Here is a 16,514-nt window from a genome sequence, read left to right as displayed (position 1 = left end):
CATATTGGCTAAAATAGATATACACGGTGTCCGGAAACTCGTAGTACAAGCGGGAAACTGGAGAATCTACACCACATGGGGAACACAAATAAACATAAAGTTTTTTGATTTGAGCATTTTCACAAAAAAAAACAAAAAAAAATATTTTTCGGCTATTTTAGGGTTAAAGTTTTTTCTGGTGTTTAGGGTTGAACAACAGATGTTTTAACCCTGCAGAGCAGAAATATTTTATGATTACACCGGATTAAATGAAGGGTGATTTCAAAATAATGCTTCAAATCCGAGTTTCTTCATTTGTTTTACTTTCAAATAGTTTTAATTAGTTGGGTACTTTGATTTTCAGTAATAATTTATAAGAATTTGACTAAAAAAAAAAAATAAAAAAAATCAACTTCTAACTCGATTTACTCGATAACGAAAGCTCAAATCAAAAAAAAATATACTACAAAATCGACTCCAAATGTGATGTAGATTCACCAGTTTCCCGCTTGTACTACGAGTTTCCGGACACCCTGTACAACTAAATGAGGTCAATATTTTTTCTTCTTTTCAGTTAACTTCCACATATAATTTAATTACCGGTCAATGACACTACAAATAATAAGTGCAACCTTTATATCGGACTATGGAAAGAAAAAAATTATCCTTTCCACTTTTGATGTATACTTTCACAACACTTTTACAGGAATGAGTTTTTTGTGGAATAAAATTTATACTTAGGCTGTCATCACACAGGTTTTACTGACCCTTGGGACGACGGTATAAAATTAATATTTTTGTTCAAATTTTGGTTCTTGTTTTGACAATACATAAATAATGTTTTTAATTTTATCGGAGAGAGCGAGCTAGTCTGATAAATAATATAGGTAAGTTAAAAATAAAATCGACACATTTCTATTATTATTGTGACTAGTTTTCCTCGGAAAGTTTTTCTAGTCCATTCAGATGCATGAACAGGGTGATTGGGCAGTGGTCGCTTCCAAAAACTTGGTCACGGATGACGTTCTCGCAGATAGAAGGCACCAGGCGTTCAGAAACTATTGCGTAGTCCAATCGCCTGAAAACAGAGTGAAAATAATATATTGAATAGGATGGTTTTTTTTTATTTGAACAGGGTGAATTTTATTGTCAATGAAAATAGAATAAGATAAAGAAAATAAAAGGATAATGGTCGCAACTGGGACTCCAACTAAGATCCTCTAGCCTAGAGATTCCGAACCTTATCTGTGACGTCATAGACAGAAAAAGTGTGGCAGATGGAATTTTTTTTTGAAAAAGTGTTAGTTACATGTTTGCAAGGGGAAAGCCGCTACTTTTGCTATCAAGTCAGGTAAACTGGCACTCATTTCAGTCTTTCATGATAACATTCATCCTTACGCAGGTTTTAAGTTCGGTCAAACAACACGGAATAGAAAATTCCTAGAATCGGAAGACTGATATTATATGAATTGTCAAATTTCATAGACTTATCGTTTCCTGGGTTTTATGAATACCGCATAAGAGTCCCAACCACCTGGAGCCATTAAGACTGCGGATTTAGGTTGTTTGGTGACCAGATCTAAATATCCAGGTTTTCCCCACCTTCCTCTCTTATCTCCAGCCTCCCAACATACCCCAATTTGAATTCTTTGAAATTGGTGTAGATCACACTTCTAGGTGTATCCAATTCACTGTGCCAAACACACTTTTGAATTTCCTTTAGTTTTTACAGCCTGTAAATAATATGATTTTGTAGAATAATATTTTATGTAGAATCGTAGATTAAAAGGGTGAAGCCTAAAACGATTTAGTCTTTCATGACATGAGTGCCGCTTTTGACACGATTTTTTTTACTGTACGACTAGAAGAGTCCTTTGGTTTAAACGATGGCATTAAGAAGTGGCTGACATTGTAATTAGACAACCGGTTACAAGTCGTGAAGGTAGGCCAAAAACAATCAAATTATGCAACCCTTTCACCTAAAGTACCCCCAGGGATCTGTTCTGGGCTCACTATTCTTCATCCTCTTGACAAATTATGAAACTACACTAAAATAATTCAATCATTTGGTCTTCTATCCCACTGCTTACCAGAAGAAATAGATAGTCTGAAAACACGCATAACTGAGCAATTACTCGCTGGATGACCTCAAACAGATTGAAGCTGAATCAAAGACTGAGTTTCTCTGCACGGCCACAAGCAGACGTCAGCATAACATCGATAACTCCCCAATAACCATTTCAGGAAGTGACATCGCTCCAAAGACATGTATCAAACTACTATGTGTCAATCTGGACACTGATTTTTCCATTAAAACTCAAGTGAACAGAACTGTAAGCCCAGGGTTCTTTCAATTAAGTTATTGCAACGCAATACATGCTAGTCTCCCCAGATATCAAATTACAATCCGTTTTCAACGCTGCGGCAAGACTTATCACCGGTGCATCTAAATATTCCCACATTTAAGAGCATCTCAAAAATCTTCAATGGCTCAAATGTCCTGAAAGAATCCAGTTCAAGCTCTGCTGGATGGAATTAAATCACTTATAGGAATGGCTCCGGCTTACTTATCGGAAATGTATATTCTGGAAAACCAATTCACGACGGTCAACACTTAGGTCAGCAGGCTCATCAGCTATGGGAAGGTTGAAGGAACCAAAACGCAGACCAGATACTGATTTTGTTGACCGTGCTTTCGGAGTGTCAGGACCTAAAGACTGGAATGAACTGCCACATGATTTAAGAATGATCGCGGACTGGACAGAATTCAGAGCTAAACTTAAAACTCACCTTTTTAGGCAGTCGTATCCATAGTCGGAAACTTTTCACCTTCACAGTCCGCGACATTGCAAATATGTTTTGAAATCTTTGTAAGCTTTTTAAGGTCATTCTTTAATACTCTCCAGTCCTAAATTCTCCAGTATTTTAAAAGAAATATCAACTATACTTTTGCCACTAATCTCTAATAAATAGTATAAAATAAAGTCGCTATTCGTGTCAGTCTGTTTTTTTTTTATTTTTTATTATCAATATAAAGTTTCTTTTACAGGTTTTTTTTTTTCGATGTCTGTCTCACTAGGATAAACCTGTGTCGAGACAGACGTATTTGATACATTAAAAATGTTTACATATTTTTTGATACATTAATTATTTCACTACATTAAATGACATTGTGAAAAGGATAGAAAATAATAAATAATAATAATAAATGATACATTTGTTAATCAGCATCTAGTTGGAGTACATACTTATGTAGGGATTTTTATAAAAAAATTTATCATGGATCTGTCTTGGCTGATGATCCAAGATTTGATGTCTGTTTTATATTTCAGAAAAAAATCGTTCAGTCTAATGGCTAGTGGGAGAGCATTATATAGCCTTGTTGCAAAATATCTAAAGTTTCTCTGGCCAAAAGTTGTTTTAGCGAAAGGGATTTGTAATTGTATTTGTATTTGTTTGTGTGCTTAGTTCTTCTAAATAACGCAATGGATTTTGATTGGGTTTTCACTATCATTTAGAGAATTTCTTCCGGAAGGCTTATATATAAATAATACATGCACATTTTATTTATACAAATTAGAGAAAAGTCGATGTCTTGTAATCATGTACCAAAAAAATATTTTCGGGAGTTAATTGCTAACACTGGCTAAACCTTATGAGATACATCAAAATAGTATACTATGGAATTGTATATCTTAAAAAGGCCTACAGTCTGCGATGGTGTATGTCTATCTCCTCCCACAGTAATCATTTTTATCTTTTATATATACAATATGGCTATGGCTATGGCTATAAATGTATTGTTTTGTAAATTTTTCGATTTATATAATCTTTTGTTTTGAATAAATTTTTTAATTCATATTCCTTTCTCACAAATTTAAATAACTTATTCCATATTATGCTGTCTCAGTTAAACTCACTAGGAGGAAATCCATAATTGGTTTTATTTAACTATATTAGTATATTAAAGTCTTTTATTATATAATCAAAGATTAAAGTATAAGTGGATAAACAGGTCTTTAAAACACGCGCGATTTTTCGAGTGTTTTAAAGACCAATTATCTACGAATACTTTACGCTATTTTTTTTATTGGTACACTTTGAAAACATAAATATTGATATTATTATTATTTGGAAATAAGAACTATTAATGAATTCGTGATGTGACATCACAATATCTTGTTGTCATGGAAATGAAAAACACAATTGACATTTAGACTTCACATTTTGTTGATTTGTTGATGTTGCCATGGTAACTTTAAAAAACGCGCGTTCCATAAAGTGCGATTTAAACACGCTAGAGCTAAATGAGTAAAAAAGGGCACCAATAAAAAAATACTTATGTACAAACTGATATGTAAACTGTCGATTTCCCGAAAATGAATAAAATAATAATAAATAAACAATATGATGGGTTATTTGCGAGGCTATTTTGACATAAATAAATTAGTCACTATTTTGATAAATACAAGCGGGGCAAAAGCAATTACCCTATTGGAAAACGCTATAACTTTTGCAAATGGCGCCAAATGTCAATTCGGTTTTGACATTTGTGAAGTAAACAAACAAATCGACAAGACATGAATCGGTTTACTCTGCAAGAACGCGGAATAATTGTTTCAATTTTTTTACGCAACAATTCGTCGGTTGTGTTAGCGCAGCGTGAATTTCGTCGCAGATTTCCTGGCCGTCCGACACCAACTGGACAAACATTGCGGCGTTTGGCCACTCGCCTTAAAGAGACTGGGACAACACGAGATGTTCCCAAGGCTGGCCGCCCCCGGAGCAGTCGATCTGCTGAGAATATCGCTGCTGTTGCCAAAGATGTCGAAGATGAGCCCGGAACATCGACCAGACGACGTGCCACGCAATTGGGCATTAGCCGGCGGTCCCTATGCAGAATTTTGGTGAAAGATTTGAAGATGTTGCCTTACTGTGGGAATTCCAAGGTAAGTCATTGTTTTTTTTTTTGGTTAATCTTCAATAATCTTGTATTAATTACGTTTGTTGTGTACACAATAATTTAATTGCATATTTTTATGGTTTTTTTCTATTTTTCAGAAAGTCGAAGCAGTCGTGGCTTCAGACGCAGCCCCGGAGGTTGCAGCTGACGCGCCATCCAAGAAAAGGGGCGGAAAAGCAGCGGTGAAGGCTGTTGAAGAGAAGCCGGAAGTAGAAGTGAAAGAAGACGTTAAAAATGGCGATGAAGAGCCTGCGAAAAACGGAAGTTCCAAGAGTGGCAGGAAAGCTACAGAAATAGGAAATGGTAAAAACACAGATGCTGAAGCAGCTAGCATCCAAAAAGACTAAGGCAGTGAAGAAGATGCTGAGTCAGATGCCAACTCAGAGGAAACTCCTAAAGCGGAAGATGAGGAGGAATCCGAACCCGAGGTCGTTGCTAAGCCTAAACGAGGAAGGAAGGCGGCAGAGAAGAAGGAACCTGCGCCTAAGGCAGCAGCTAAGAATACCAAAGCAAAGAAAGGCAAGGAGGTCGACGTAGAAGAACCAGCAGCTGATGATGATGAGGAGGTGGTCGAGGAAGAGGAATACAAGCCCTCAGCTAAGAGAGGACGCGCAGCCAGATGATTTGGAGGAGGAGGAAGTTGCTGAGAAAGTGCCCACCAAAAAGGGGAGGGGGGCGAATAAAGGTACTGTCAAAGTGTGAAAGTGTTCTATCTGAATAAAAAAACAAGCCTGAAATCTTAATAAGTTTAAGAAATATGTTGTTCCGGCACTTAATTCTGTGTCAAAAGGTTTTCAATACAAAGTTAATTTATTTTGAAAAGTAATTGATACCATAACTTTTCTCTATCTTTTTGTATTGCCAAATCTTATTTTAATATAAAATTTGTGTGGAAATTTTTATTGAATAAACAATACGATTATTACCAGTTATTTTGTCTTCCTGATTTATATTGAATTTGTATAATGTGAAGATTTTATAGTTTGCGAAGACCAAAAGGAGATACAGACCGAGTATGTTCAAGTGTAAGATTTATTTTGAATTTACTCCATTTATTTTTGATGGCTTGAGTTGCTTTTTCGCAGTAACATACATTTTCTGTTTAAAGATGCTATATTTGCTTAGTAATAATAATAATAATAATTGATATTTTTCTTTTAGTGTTATAATTATATTTTAATTTTTAATCTTTATTTTTTATTTTAAATTTATCTTTATTTTAATGTTGTTTTTCTTTTATTTTTTTTAAATGTATAAATTCTTAAATTATAAAATGGGGGCCTCAGCACGGGTAAACAACCCAGTGAGGCCAACATTACTAAATTGAAATAAAATATTGTAAAAAAAATGTATCAACAATAAAAAAAAAAAAAAAAAAATTGGATGACTTGTATAGCGCCGTTTTTGTGCAAAATCACCTCAAGGGCGCTGTACAAACTTATAATACATCTCTACAGTGATCTATGTTATTACTTAACTATTTATGGAGATAATATACAGTACAATATTTACCTGGTAGGTCACTTGAGATTAACACTTAATGAACATTATATAATTGTTTATTAGCGAAATTTAGATACAGGATTTAGGACATAATTGGAAAATTGAATATAACTGGACTTTCTGTTAGGAGTAGTATATTTAATTTAAGGGTACGACAGCTTAAAAAGGTAAGTTTTTAGTTTAGACCTGAATTCTGTTGGACTTGTTATGGATCTTAGTTCTGGAGGGAGTTTATTCCAAGCCTTCGGCCCAGATACTCCGAAAGCGCGATCACCAAACGTAGTATTTGGCTTGCGCATAGGTTCTATCAGTCTGCCTACAGCTGCCAATAATCTGAACAAAACCTTTTATGTATATACCACGGAAAATAATATCAGTCATTCTTTTATGTGATTCATTCTAAATTATGTCTATAAAGTTTTTATAGCGTTTGTACTTGATACAACATTATGGATGTGTTTCCATGTTAAGAATATTCACTTGGCGTCCAGTTCAAATTTCTTTCACAACTGAAAATGATAACGCGCTAAGGGAGGAGGCAAACAATTGAAGTGCACGACCTTCTCTCATAAACTCAGTTTTCGATGTTTGCATAAATCTCCAAAGATATCTGGTAAATGCTCCTGGTGTGATTAAATGTACTTTTCTGACTAAAGTAATAATTGTTAAGTTAAATCATGTTTTTTGGATTTGACCTTTTGAGTTAACAGAATAAGGTAGGCGACACATTATGCTATAGGCATCATGGCTTGACCTATTTCAGCATATCGATATGCTTTAATAGGCCAAGCCACGAAAATATAGTGTGGTCTGCCAGAGACATAAAAGAGGGAACACTTAGTATTAGGGTTATAGCAAAGTATTCAGGGCTGTGCCATATTGACCGCTCATGCTGAGCATTGACTGGACGTCCATAGATGATCCTGTCTGTGGAGTTGAATGGACATCAAAAGTGTAATAATACATGGAAATTGCATAGATATAAATTGACATCTAAAATTTCTTATTCTCGTTTTTTAGCATTGATCTATCCATCGCTGGGTATTGCCCACATTCCCGTTTCAATCCAGGACTTGATGTTCTACACCTCTGTATCTTTTTAAATCGTAGCACTGAAGTGTCCTGGCGATCTCTAATTTTCCTTGCGGCGTGGCTTGCCCATTTCAGTTTTGTAATACATATTTATCTATTACAGCAAATTCCTCATGCCTAATGTTTCTTATAATATCTGGTTCATTTAGGACTACTACCTTTCATTGTGTTCTTGATGTATTATATTCAGGGCTGGCCCTGTGCGGTTACGATTGGAGCAGTCTTTCCAAAGTGCCATGGTGCCAAGGCGCTGATAATACCTAACGCAGCGCCCTAGAGGTTTAAAGCATTGGATTGTTACGGCAAAATTGGGCATAGTTTCCATTATAGTTTAACGTTTTTTTTGTCCCCAAGAGTATAATAACCTGTCTACAAATTGCAAATAATTATTATTAGAGTTTCAGCAAAAATGACAGAAAACAATTTATTGTAAATCTGATATACAGTTTAATAATAATATAATGATGGCTCAACACTTAGTTCAGTGTTATTCTCTGGTAGTGGCAACTGGATGCACAACACGATGGAAAGACCTTTTAGTAGCCAAACGCTGTTTTCATATTAAAAGTAAGTGTTTACAACACAAGTTGCAAGCATGCTTTCATATTATAACCCTAAAAAACGAAAAAAAAAAATTTGCAAATAAGTCAATGTCTTTGTACCAATGGAGAAAAAAAACTTTCATTATTAATTTTTGGAGTCCCGTCTTTGTATGTATTCGTGAAATGTTTTGAATAAGACATAGAAATAATTTATTATCATTGTGATGAAATCTGATCTACATATAACAATCTGTTCACACTGACTAATTTCTTGGAACTAAATGTTTTCACTTCGGAGAATAGGTATAATGTTACTACAACAGCGGATAAATCTAATTCTTAGTATTTCATAATTCATAAAATTTTAATTTTATTGGTGCTGTAATTTAAGGATACATAGATCGTCTTTGTTATTCTACAAAAATCTTCACATTATGCGAATAATATAGATTTGGTATTTGTATTTTTAATGTCTATCAAATTTTTATTTAAATAATAGTAATGTGTAATAAGTTAAACATTGTGATTTTAACATTTATGATAATTTTGCAGCCAAGAAAGAACCGGTAGCCAAGAAAGAGCCGACTGCAGTAACCTCTTCAGAACAAAGCAATGACAGATTACACAAGCACTGACTTTAGTTGCTCAAAGACAACGCCATCGGGGAAATTGTGGAATTTTAAAATATCAAGTTGGAATGTGGATGGCATCAGAGCTTGGGCAACCAAAGGAGGACTGGAATACATACAGCACGAGAAACCAGACATACTCTGTCTTCAGGAGACTAAGTGCTCCCAAGATAAGTTACCCAGTGAAGTAGCATCCATCCCTGGATACCACCCTTATTGGCTATCGGGGGAACAGGAAGGTTATGCTGGTGTTGGCATTTATACAAAGAAAATGGCTATAACAGTTACATATGGACTTGGCGATACCACTCTATACTCTAGGCAGAATAATAACTGCCGAATATGAACAATTTTATCTAATCTGTACTTATGTTCGAAACTCTGGACGTGGACTGGTCACCTTACCGAAGAGGCTGAAATGGAATGAGGTATTCTAAGCCTATGTCAAGACCTTGGATGCAAAGAAACCTGTGATTATTTGCAGAGACATGAATGTTTCACATCTTGGAATTGGTAAGTCTATTTTAAAAGATAATTTATTTTCCTTGTCAGCATTATCCTTGTAGATTCCAATTACATCGCTTTGATCTCTGTAACATGAGTCATGCAATTTAACCATTAAACCTGTAAAATGCGTTTCAAATGACCTCTTTTAAGAGTACGCAGGTTGTTGGGTGGGGTTTTATGCCTACATTTAAAACTCAGGGGTAAGCATATCATTTAGCAGGGAGCTTCCTACCATATCGGCCCGATGATCGTAAATTTCTGCAAATCTCTTTTATTGCAGATCCAGAAACAGAAGCATCAACACAGTGTAACAGTGTCGCACAGCCAATTGATAGTGATTTGGTAAGATCTCTACACGATAATGTTACATTCCCATAACAACTATATACAGTCTCTAAAAATTGCTATTGAGAGTGTTCCACCTGGCACAGCCGACAATGTCGTAATCCATGCAAATAAAGTGCCTGTTGAGAACACAGCGGCCGTTATAATGCCACATCCACAAGTGAAGTAGCAGTTGTGATAGCTGGACAACGATTTGATAAAAGAGATATTGTGTTGCGTAGCCGTGACGACAATTTGCAAAAAATATCAGAGTTGCACAGATCCTTAGGGTGTCCTTTGATGCTACGTCAAGTAGAAGATGAATACTCCATTAATGTTTCTCAAGTTGATCAGATTAGTGGAGCACCTGTGCGTAAAACGGTTTCATGCATGAACTATTGCTACCATATAATTACAAGACAACTATTTTAACTCCTTACTTAGATATTGAATGTTAACAAACCAATACTTGGTCGATCAATACGCAAAAATTGAATCAGAGCGATTAGCTTACATCCGTAAAAACCAAACTAAATTGAGAGCAGAAAATTACCTTCGTCTTCAGGATGCTTCGAAGTCGAATGAACATAGTAGCGACATTAGACAGTTGGTTATACTACCATTTTGAAAAGTTAAATGCTCAAGACGAAATAATGATGTGGAAGTGGAGAAGTTGTTTTAATTCCCCGGATTCTTTTAATACCAACGGATATACCATTTCAATTTAAACAACTGCAATTTCCTGTAAAACTGTCTTTTTCAATAAGTCACAGGGTCAAACATTCAATGTTGCTGGTTTAGATTTGAGCGTTGAGTGTTTTTCACATGGACAACTCTATGTAGCCCTTCCGAGTGTAACTTTTACGCAAAATCTGGTTGTGCTGTCTAATGAAAAAAACAGCTGTAAGCATTGTATATAAAGACATTCTGTAGTTACTGGCAGTAGTCTGATTCAAGATAAGACTTTGATATTTACAGCTAATATAACCTAATAAAGTTGGTAAATCGGTAAGCTGTGCAAAAAGATGTACATTTACAGTGAAATATTAATTAAAAAACAAAACACATTATGTAAAGTAAAATAATTGCTGAATGAACTACTTGGAACTATAAACTATAAAAAATTGATTGGATAGTATATGTGTCTAAATCGATTGGACACTTATGACGCCATATTAGTACATTGGACCCGTGGGAAGCCGGGGCAGGTAGTCTTCTAATACATAAGAATAATATCAAGAGTAATGGAAATAAAAATAGCAAATATAAAATCAATGTCCAGTGTTTTTACTATAGTGTCCTCGCGTCGTAAACTTTTTTAATAAAAGTGTGTTTATCTAAGGTGAACAGCCAGGTAATTTTCTGTATCTGTTTGTAAATAATAAGTATGTTTTTATGAATCTATTTGTAAATAATAAGATTAGATAGAGCTAGGAATATGTAACAAATTGCACAGCACCCTTCAGGTGATTTTTTTACACAATTGATTGTTGTTGTCAATTGATTGATTGTTCTAAAAAATCCTATATAAAAAAATGACTTGGATGACGAGATAACAGTGATGAGTTTTCTTTTTTTAATGTGAATTCTGCACAAAGTCCCGATTACCCGGCTGTGGCATTCCCAATTGGTGCATGTTGTGAAACTGAAGGGGGACAGGAGATGGGAAAGAGAGTGGTTGGAAAATTCGAGTTTTAGTTTGAGTAATATCTGAAAATGGCATGTCCATGAAAAGGTGAAATTACTTACCAGCCAACATTTTTAGCTCTGCAGTTCATCATATATGTCCAAAATGTGTACGAGCCAGTTTTGTCTGGATAGAGACTTCTGAACGTGTCCACAAAACCTTTCCCCAGTAACTCTGTCATCCCGTCTCTCTCTTCTTTTGTAAATCCAGCATTCTTCTTATTAGTTTTAGGGTTCGTCAGATCTAAAAAAGAGAAAACATTATTATTTGTATATAGAATGAATTCAATTAGACATGCCTATAAATAGTTGAGTTACGAGGTAACAAAATAAATACAGGTTTAATGGTTAAACTGCATGACTCATGTTACAGAGATCAAAGCAGACCTGATGAATTGGAATCTACAAGGGAAATAAATTATCTTTTAAAATAGACTTACCAATTTCAAGATGTGAAACATTCATGTCTCCGCAAATAATCACAGGTTTCTTGGCATCCAAGGTCTTGACATAGGCTTGGAATACCTCATTCCATTTCAGCCTCTTGGGTAAGGTGACTAGTCCACGTCCAGAGTTTGGAACATAAGTACAGATTAGATAAAATTGTTCATATTCAGCAGTTATTATTCTGCCTTCATCGTCTAGAGTGGGATCGCCAAGTCCATATGTAACTGTTATAGCCATTTTCTTTGTATAAATGCCAACACCGGCATAACCTTCCTGTTCCCCCGATAGCCAATAAGGGTGGTATCCAGGGATGGATGCTACTTCACTGGGTAACTTATCTTGGGAGCACTTAGTCTCCTGAAGACAGAGTATGTCTGGTTTCTCGTGCTGTATGTATTCCAGTCCTCCTTTGGTTGCCCAAGCTCTGATGCCATCCACATTCCAACTTGATATTTTAAAATTCCACAATTTCCCCGATGGAGTCGTCTTTGAGCAACTAAAGTCAGTGCTTGTGTAATCTGTCGTTGCTTTGTTCTGAAGGGGTTTTGCAGTCGCCTTTCTTTGAGCAGCCGGCTCTTTCTTGGCTACCGGTTCTTTCTTGGCTGCAAAATTATTATAAATGTTAAAAGCACAATGTTTAACTTATTACGCATTACTATTTTTTAAATAAAAATTTGATAGACATTAAAAATACAAATACCAAATCTATATTATTCGCATAATGTGAAGATTTTTGTAGAATAACAAAGATTAGTATCCTAAGAGTATCCTTTAATTACGGCACCAATAAAATTGAATTTTTATAAATTATGAAATACTAAGAATTACATTTATTCGCTGTTGTAACATTATACCTATTCTCCCAAATGAAAACATTTAGTTCCAAGAAATTAGTCAGTGTGAATGGATTGTTATACTTAGATTGGATTTCACAATGATAATAAATTAAGACTATGTCTTGTTCAAAACATTTTAAGAATACAAAGATGCGACTCCAAAAATGAATAGTGAAAGTTTTTTTTCTCCATTGGTACAAAGACATTAACTTATTTGCATAATTTTTTTTTCGTTTTTAGGGTTATAATATGAAAGCATGCTTGCAACTTGTGTTGTAAATGCTTACTTTTAATATGAAAATAGCGTTTGGCTACTAAAAGGTCTTTCCATCGTGTTGTGCATCCAGTTGCCACTACCAGAGAATAACACTGAACTAAGTGTTGAGCCATCATTATATTATTATTAAACTGTATATCAGATTTACAATAAATTGTTTTCTGTCATTTTTGCTGAAACTCTATAATAATTATTTGTAGACAGGTTATTATATTTTTGGGGACAAATAAACTATAATGGAAACTATGCCCAATTTTGCAGTAACAATCCAATCCAACAAAACTGAAAGCAGAAAAACCACATTGAACAGGCAACATGGTATCATTTCTAAAAAAAACTTCACAATAATCTACACATCTGCCCTGATAATGAACATTGTAAGGCTATCTGAAACGTTGGTCAAGGAGGAGGAATTGCAACACGGCATTATATTGCAAAAACAATTACTGTAATAACTTTGGCCTTGAGAATCAAACCATATATTATCCAGTTATTTAAGGTTAAATTAAGTTATGTAAGGAAGAATCTAAGGAAACCAAGGTGGTGAGTATAGCACCGTAGAAGTCTACGCTGGGCTGTGTATGACAAATTGGAATGAATTTCACCCTAAATCCAATCATGACTTATTTATAACTTGGGTTACTACTTAGGGCACCAAAACATTATAATCAGGGCCGGCCCTGAGCCAAACAGATTCCGACGCTGCTATAAACCTCAAGGGCTATGTGTTAGGTATTATCAGCGCCTTGACACCATGACGCGACGCTTTGGCAAGACTGCTCCAATTGTAACCGCACAGGGCCAGCCCTGAATATAATACATCAAGACCACAATGAAAGATAGTAGACCTAAATTAACCATATATTATAAGAAATATTAGGCAAGAGGAATTTGCTGCAATAGATAAATATTACAAAATGAATTGACAAAACTGAAATGGGCAAGCCATGCTGCAAAGAAAATTAGAGACCGCCAGGACACTTCAGTGCTACGATTTAAAAAGATACAGTGGTGTAGAATATCAAGTCCTTGATTGAAACGGAAATGTGGGCAATACCCAGCGATGGATAGAGCAAAGCTAAAAAACGAGAATAAGAAATTTTAGATGTCAATTTATATCCATGCACTTTCCATGAATTATTACACTTTTGATGTCCATTCGACTCCACAGCCAGGATCATCTACGCACGTCCAGTCGATGCTCAGCATGAGCGGTCAATATGGCACAGCCCTGAATACTTTGTTATAACCCTAATACTAAAGTGTTCCTATGCCTCTGACAGATCACACTATATTTTCGTGGCTTGGCCTATTAATGCATATCGCTCGCCATACACTCCCATTGGTAGTGTATGGCGAGCGATATGCTGAAATAGGTCAAGCCATGATGCATATAGCGTAATGTGTCGCCTACCTTATTCTGTTAACTCAAGAGGTCAAATTCAAAAAAAAATGATTTAACTTAACAATTATTACTTTAGTCAGAAAAGTAAATTTAATCACACCAAGGAGCATTTACCAGATATCTTTGGAGATTTAAGCGAACATCGAAAACTGAGTTCATGAGAGAAGGTCGTGCACTCCAATTATTTGCCTCCTCCCTTAGCGCGTTATCATTTTCAGTTGTGAAAGAAATTTGAACTGGACGCCAAGTGAATATTCTTAACATGGAAACACATCCATAATGTTGTATCAAGTACAAACGCTATAAAAACTTTATAGACATAATTTAGAATGAATCACATAAAAGAATGACTGATATTACTTTCCGTGGTATTAGCATAAAAGGTATTGTTCAGATTATTGCTAGCTAAGTAAATATAGCATCTTTGAACAGAAAATGTATGTTACTGCGAAAAAGCAACTCAAGCCATCAAAAATAAATGGAGTAAATTCAAAATAAATCTTACACTTGAACATACTCGGTCTGCATCTCCTTTTGGTCTTCGCAAACTATAAAATCTTCACATTATACAAATTCAATATAAATCAGGAAGACAAAATTACTGGTAATAATCGTATCGTTTATTCAATAAAAATTTCCACACAAATTTTATATTAAAATAAGATTTGGCAATACAAAAAGATAGAGAAAAGTTATGGTATCAATTACTTTTCAAAATAAATTAACTTTGTATTGAAAACCTTTTGACACAGAATTAAGTGCCGGAACAACATATTTCTTAATGTTTATTGAGATTTCAGGCTTTTTTTTATTTTTTTATTCAGATATAACACTTTCACGCTTTGGCAGTACCTTTATTCGCCCCCCTCCCCTTTTTGGTGGGCACTTTCTCAGCAACTTCCTCCTCCTCGGAATCATCTTTGACTGGCGCTTTCTTGGCGGCTGCGCGTCCTCTCTTAGCTGAGGGCTTGTATTCCTCTTCCTCGACCACCTCCTCATCATCATCAGCTGCTGGTTCTTCTACGTCGACCTCCTTGCCTTTCTTTGCTTTGGTATTCTTAGCTGCTGCCTTAGGTGCAGGTTCCTTCTTCTCTGCCGCCTTCCTTCCTCGTTTAGGCTTAGCAACGACCTCGGGTTCGGATTCCTCCTCATCTTCCGCTTTAGGAGCTTCCTCTGAGTTGGCATCTGACTCAGCATCTTCTTCAGCTGCCTTAGTCTTTTTGGATGCTGGCTGCTTCTCTGCTACTGCGTCTTTGGGCTTGCGGCCACGTTTGGCGGGCACTTTTTGTTCTTCGTCGCTTTTGGGGGATTCAGCTGGTACTTCAGCATCTGTGTTTTCACCGTTTCCGATTTCCTTAGCTTTCCTGCCGCGCTTGGAACTTCCGTTTTTCGCGGGCTCTTCATCGCCATTTTTAACGTCTTCTTTAACTTCTACTTCCGGCTTCTCTTCCACGGCCTTCACCGCTGCTTTGCCGCCTCTTTTCTTGGATGGCGCGTCGGCTGCAACCTCCGGGGCTGCGTCTGAAGCCACGACTGCTTCGACTTTCTGAAAAGTAGAAGAAAAAACAATAAAAATATGTAATGAAACGATTGAGCAACTAACAAATATAATTAATACGAGATTATTTAAGATTAACCAAAAAACAACGACTTACCTTGGCATTTCCACGTTTAGGCGGCATATTTTATATGAACTAACACAACGTGTAAACTGACGCTTTTAATATAATGCAACACGAACCGAACACCGGAGTTTAGTGTAAAGGGAGGTCTAGGAGAGGTTTATACACTAAATATTACCACTGATAGATATGTATTAACAATAAATAAGGCTCGGCTTTGAAATGATGCCAATGCTACGCGTCGAACTGAGACCGGTACAATGGCTATCACGCGTACTTATTGTGAAATGACGGCGAAAACCAAGGCGGGAAAAACATGTATAGAATGTGAAGTTAGCTACAATAAACAGAATGTTTTCATAAACTTAATCGGTACCTACGCAGTTGCTAAAAATGTGGGGTTGGTTGTTAAAAAATAACTCAAATCTCGTCAGTTTCAAATTCAAAACTCAAAGTGGTCATTCCAGGTATTGCTGTCAGTAACAAAAATATCGTATCAGTATCGTATCGTCAGTTAGCACGAGAGTGGTTTATTTATGGTTATCACATTACTGCCATTATGGAAAAAGGATGGCAAGGCAGGAATGAAGAAAGGGATCAAAAAATTGTAGTAGTCACGGAACCCCGTTAGGTTAGTGTATCGAAGAATTGGTGAAAGATTGGCCTCTACAATATTTTTCTTATAATTATTGCATTATAAGA

General features: G+C 35.7%; 2 protein-coding genes and 1 pseudogene across 3 annotated transcripts; 2 read left to right on the top strand and 1 right to left on the bottom strand.

Annotated features, from left to right (window-relative positions):
- Positions 1-518: 518 nt before the first annotated feature.
- On the bottom strand, positions 519-16,120 carry Rrp1 (Recombination repair protein 1). Its single transcript, XM_089631581.1, has 5 exons — positions 15,846-16,120; positions 15,043-15,736; positions 11,666-12,274; positions 11,289-11,469; positions 519-1,057 (listed from the first exon to the last, which is right to left on the bottom strand). The coding sequence occupies exons 1-5, from the start codon at positions 15,870-15,872 to the stop codon at positions 910-912; spliced, it is 1,659 nt and encodes a 552-aa protein (XP_089487707.1). The 5' UTR covers positions 15,873-16,120; the 3' UTR covers positions 519-909.
- LOC149423492 (uncharacterized) lies at positions 4,499-5,484 on the top strand. Its single transcript, XM_089631583.1, has 2 exons — positions 4,499-4,928; positions 5,041-5,484. The coding sequence occupies exons 1-2, from the start codon at positions 4,560-4,562 to the stop codon at positions 5,287-5,289; spliced, it is 618 nt and encodes a 205-aa protein (XP_089487709.1). The 5' UTR covers positions 4,499-4,559; the 3' UTR covers positions 5,290-5,484.
- Positions 5,501-10,975, top strand: LOC149423491 (recombination repair protein 1-like; annotated as a pseudogene). Its single transcript, XR_016302234.1, has 4 exons — positions 5,501-5,627; positions 7,466-7,536; positions 8,677-9,221; positions 9,496-10,975. The product of XR_016302234.1 is annotated as a recombination repair protein 1-like (transcript).
- Positions 16,121-16,514: the final 394 nt, after the last annotated feature.

This window comes from Hesperophylax consimilis, chromosome 5, assembly GCF_061612785.1.
Source record: "Hesperophylax consimilis isolate HC1 chromosome 5, BYU_Hcon_1.0, whole genome shotgun sequence".
Classification (NCBI taxonomy): domain Eukaryota; kingdom Metazoa; phylum Arthropoda; class Insecta; order Trichoptera; family Limnephilidae; genus Hesperophylax; species Hesperophylax consimilis.
This window is presented reverse-complemented; position numbering and strand designations above follow the sequence as displayed.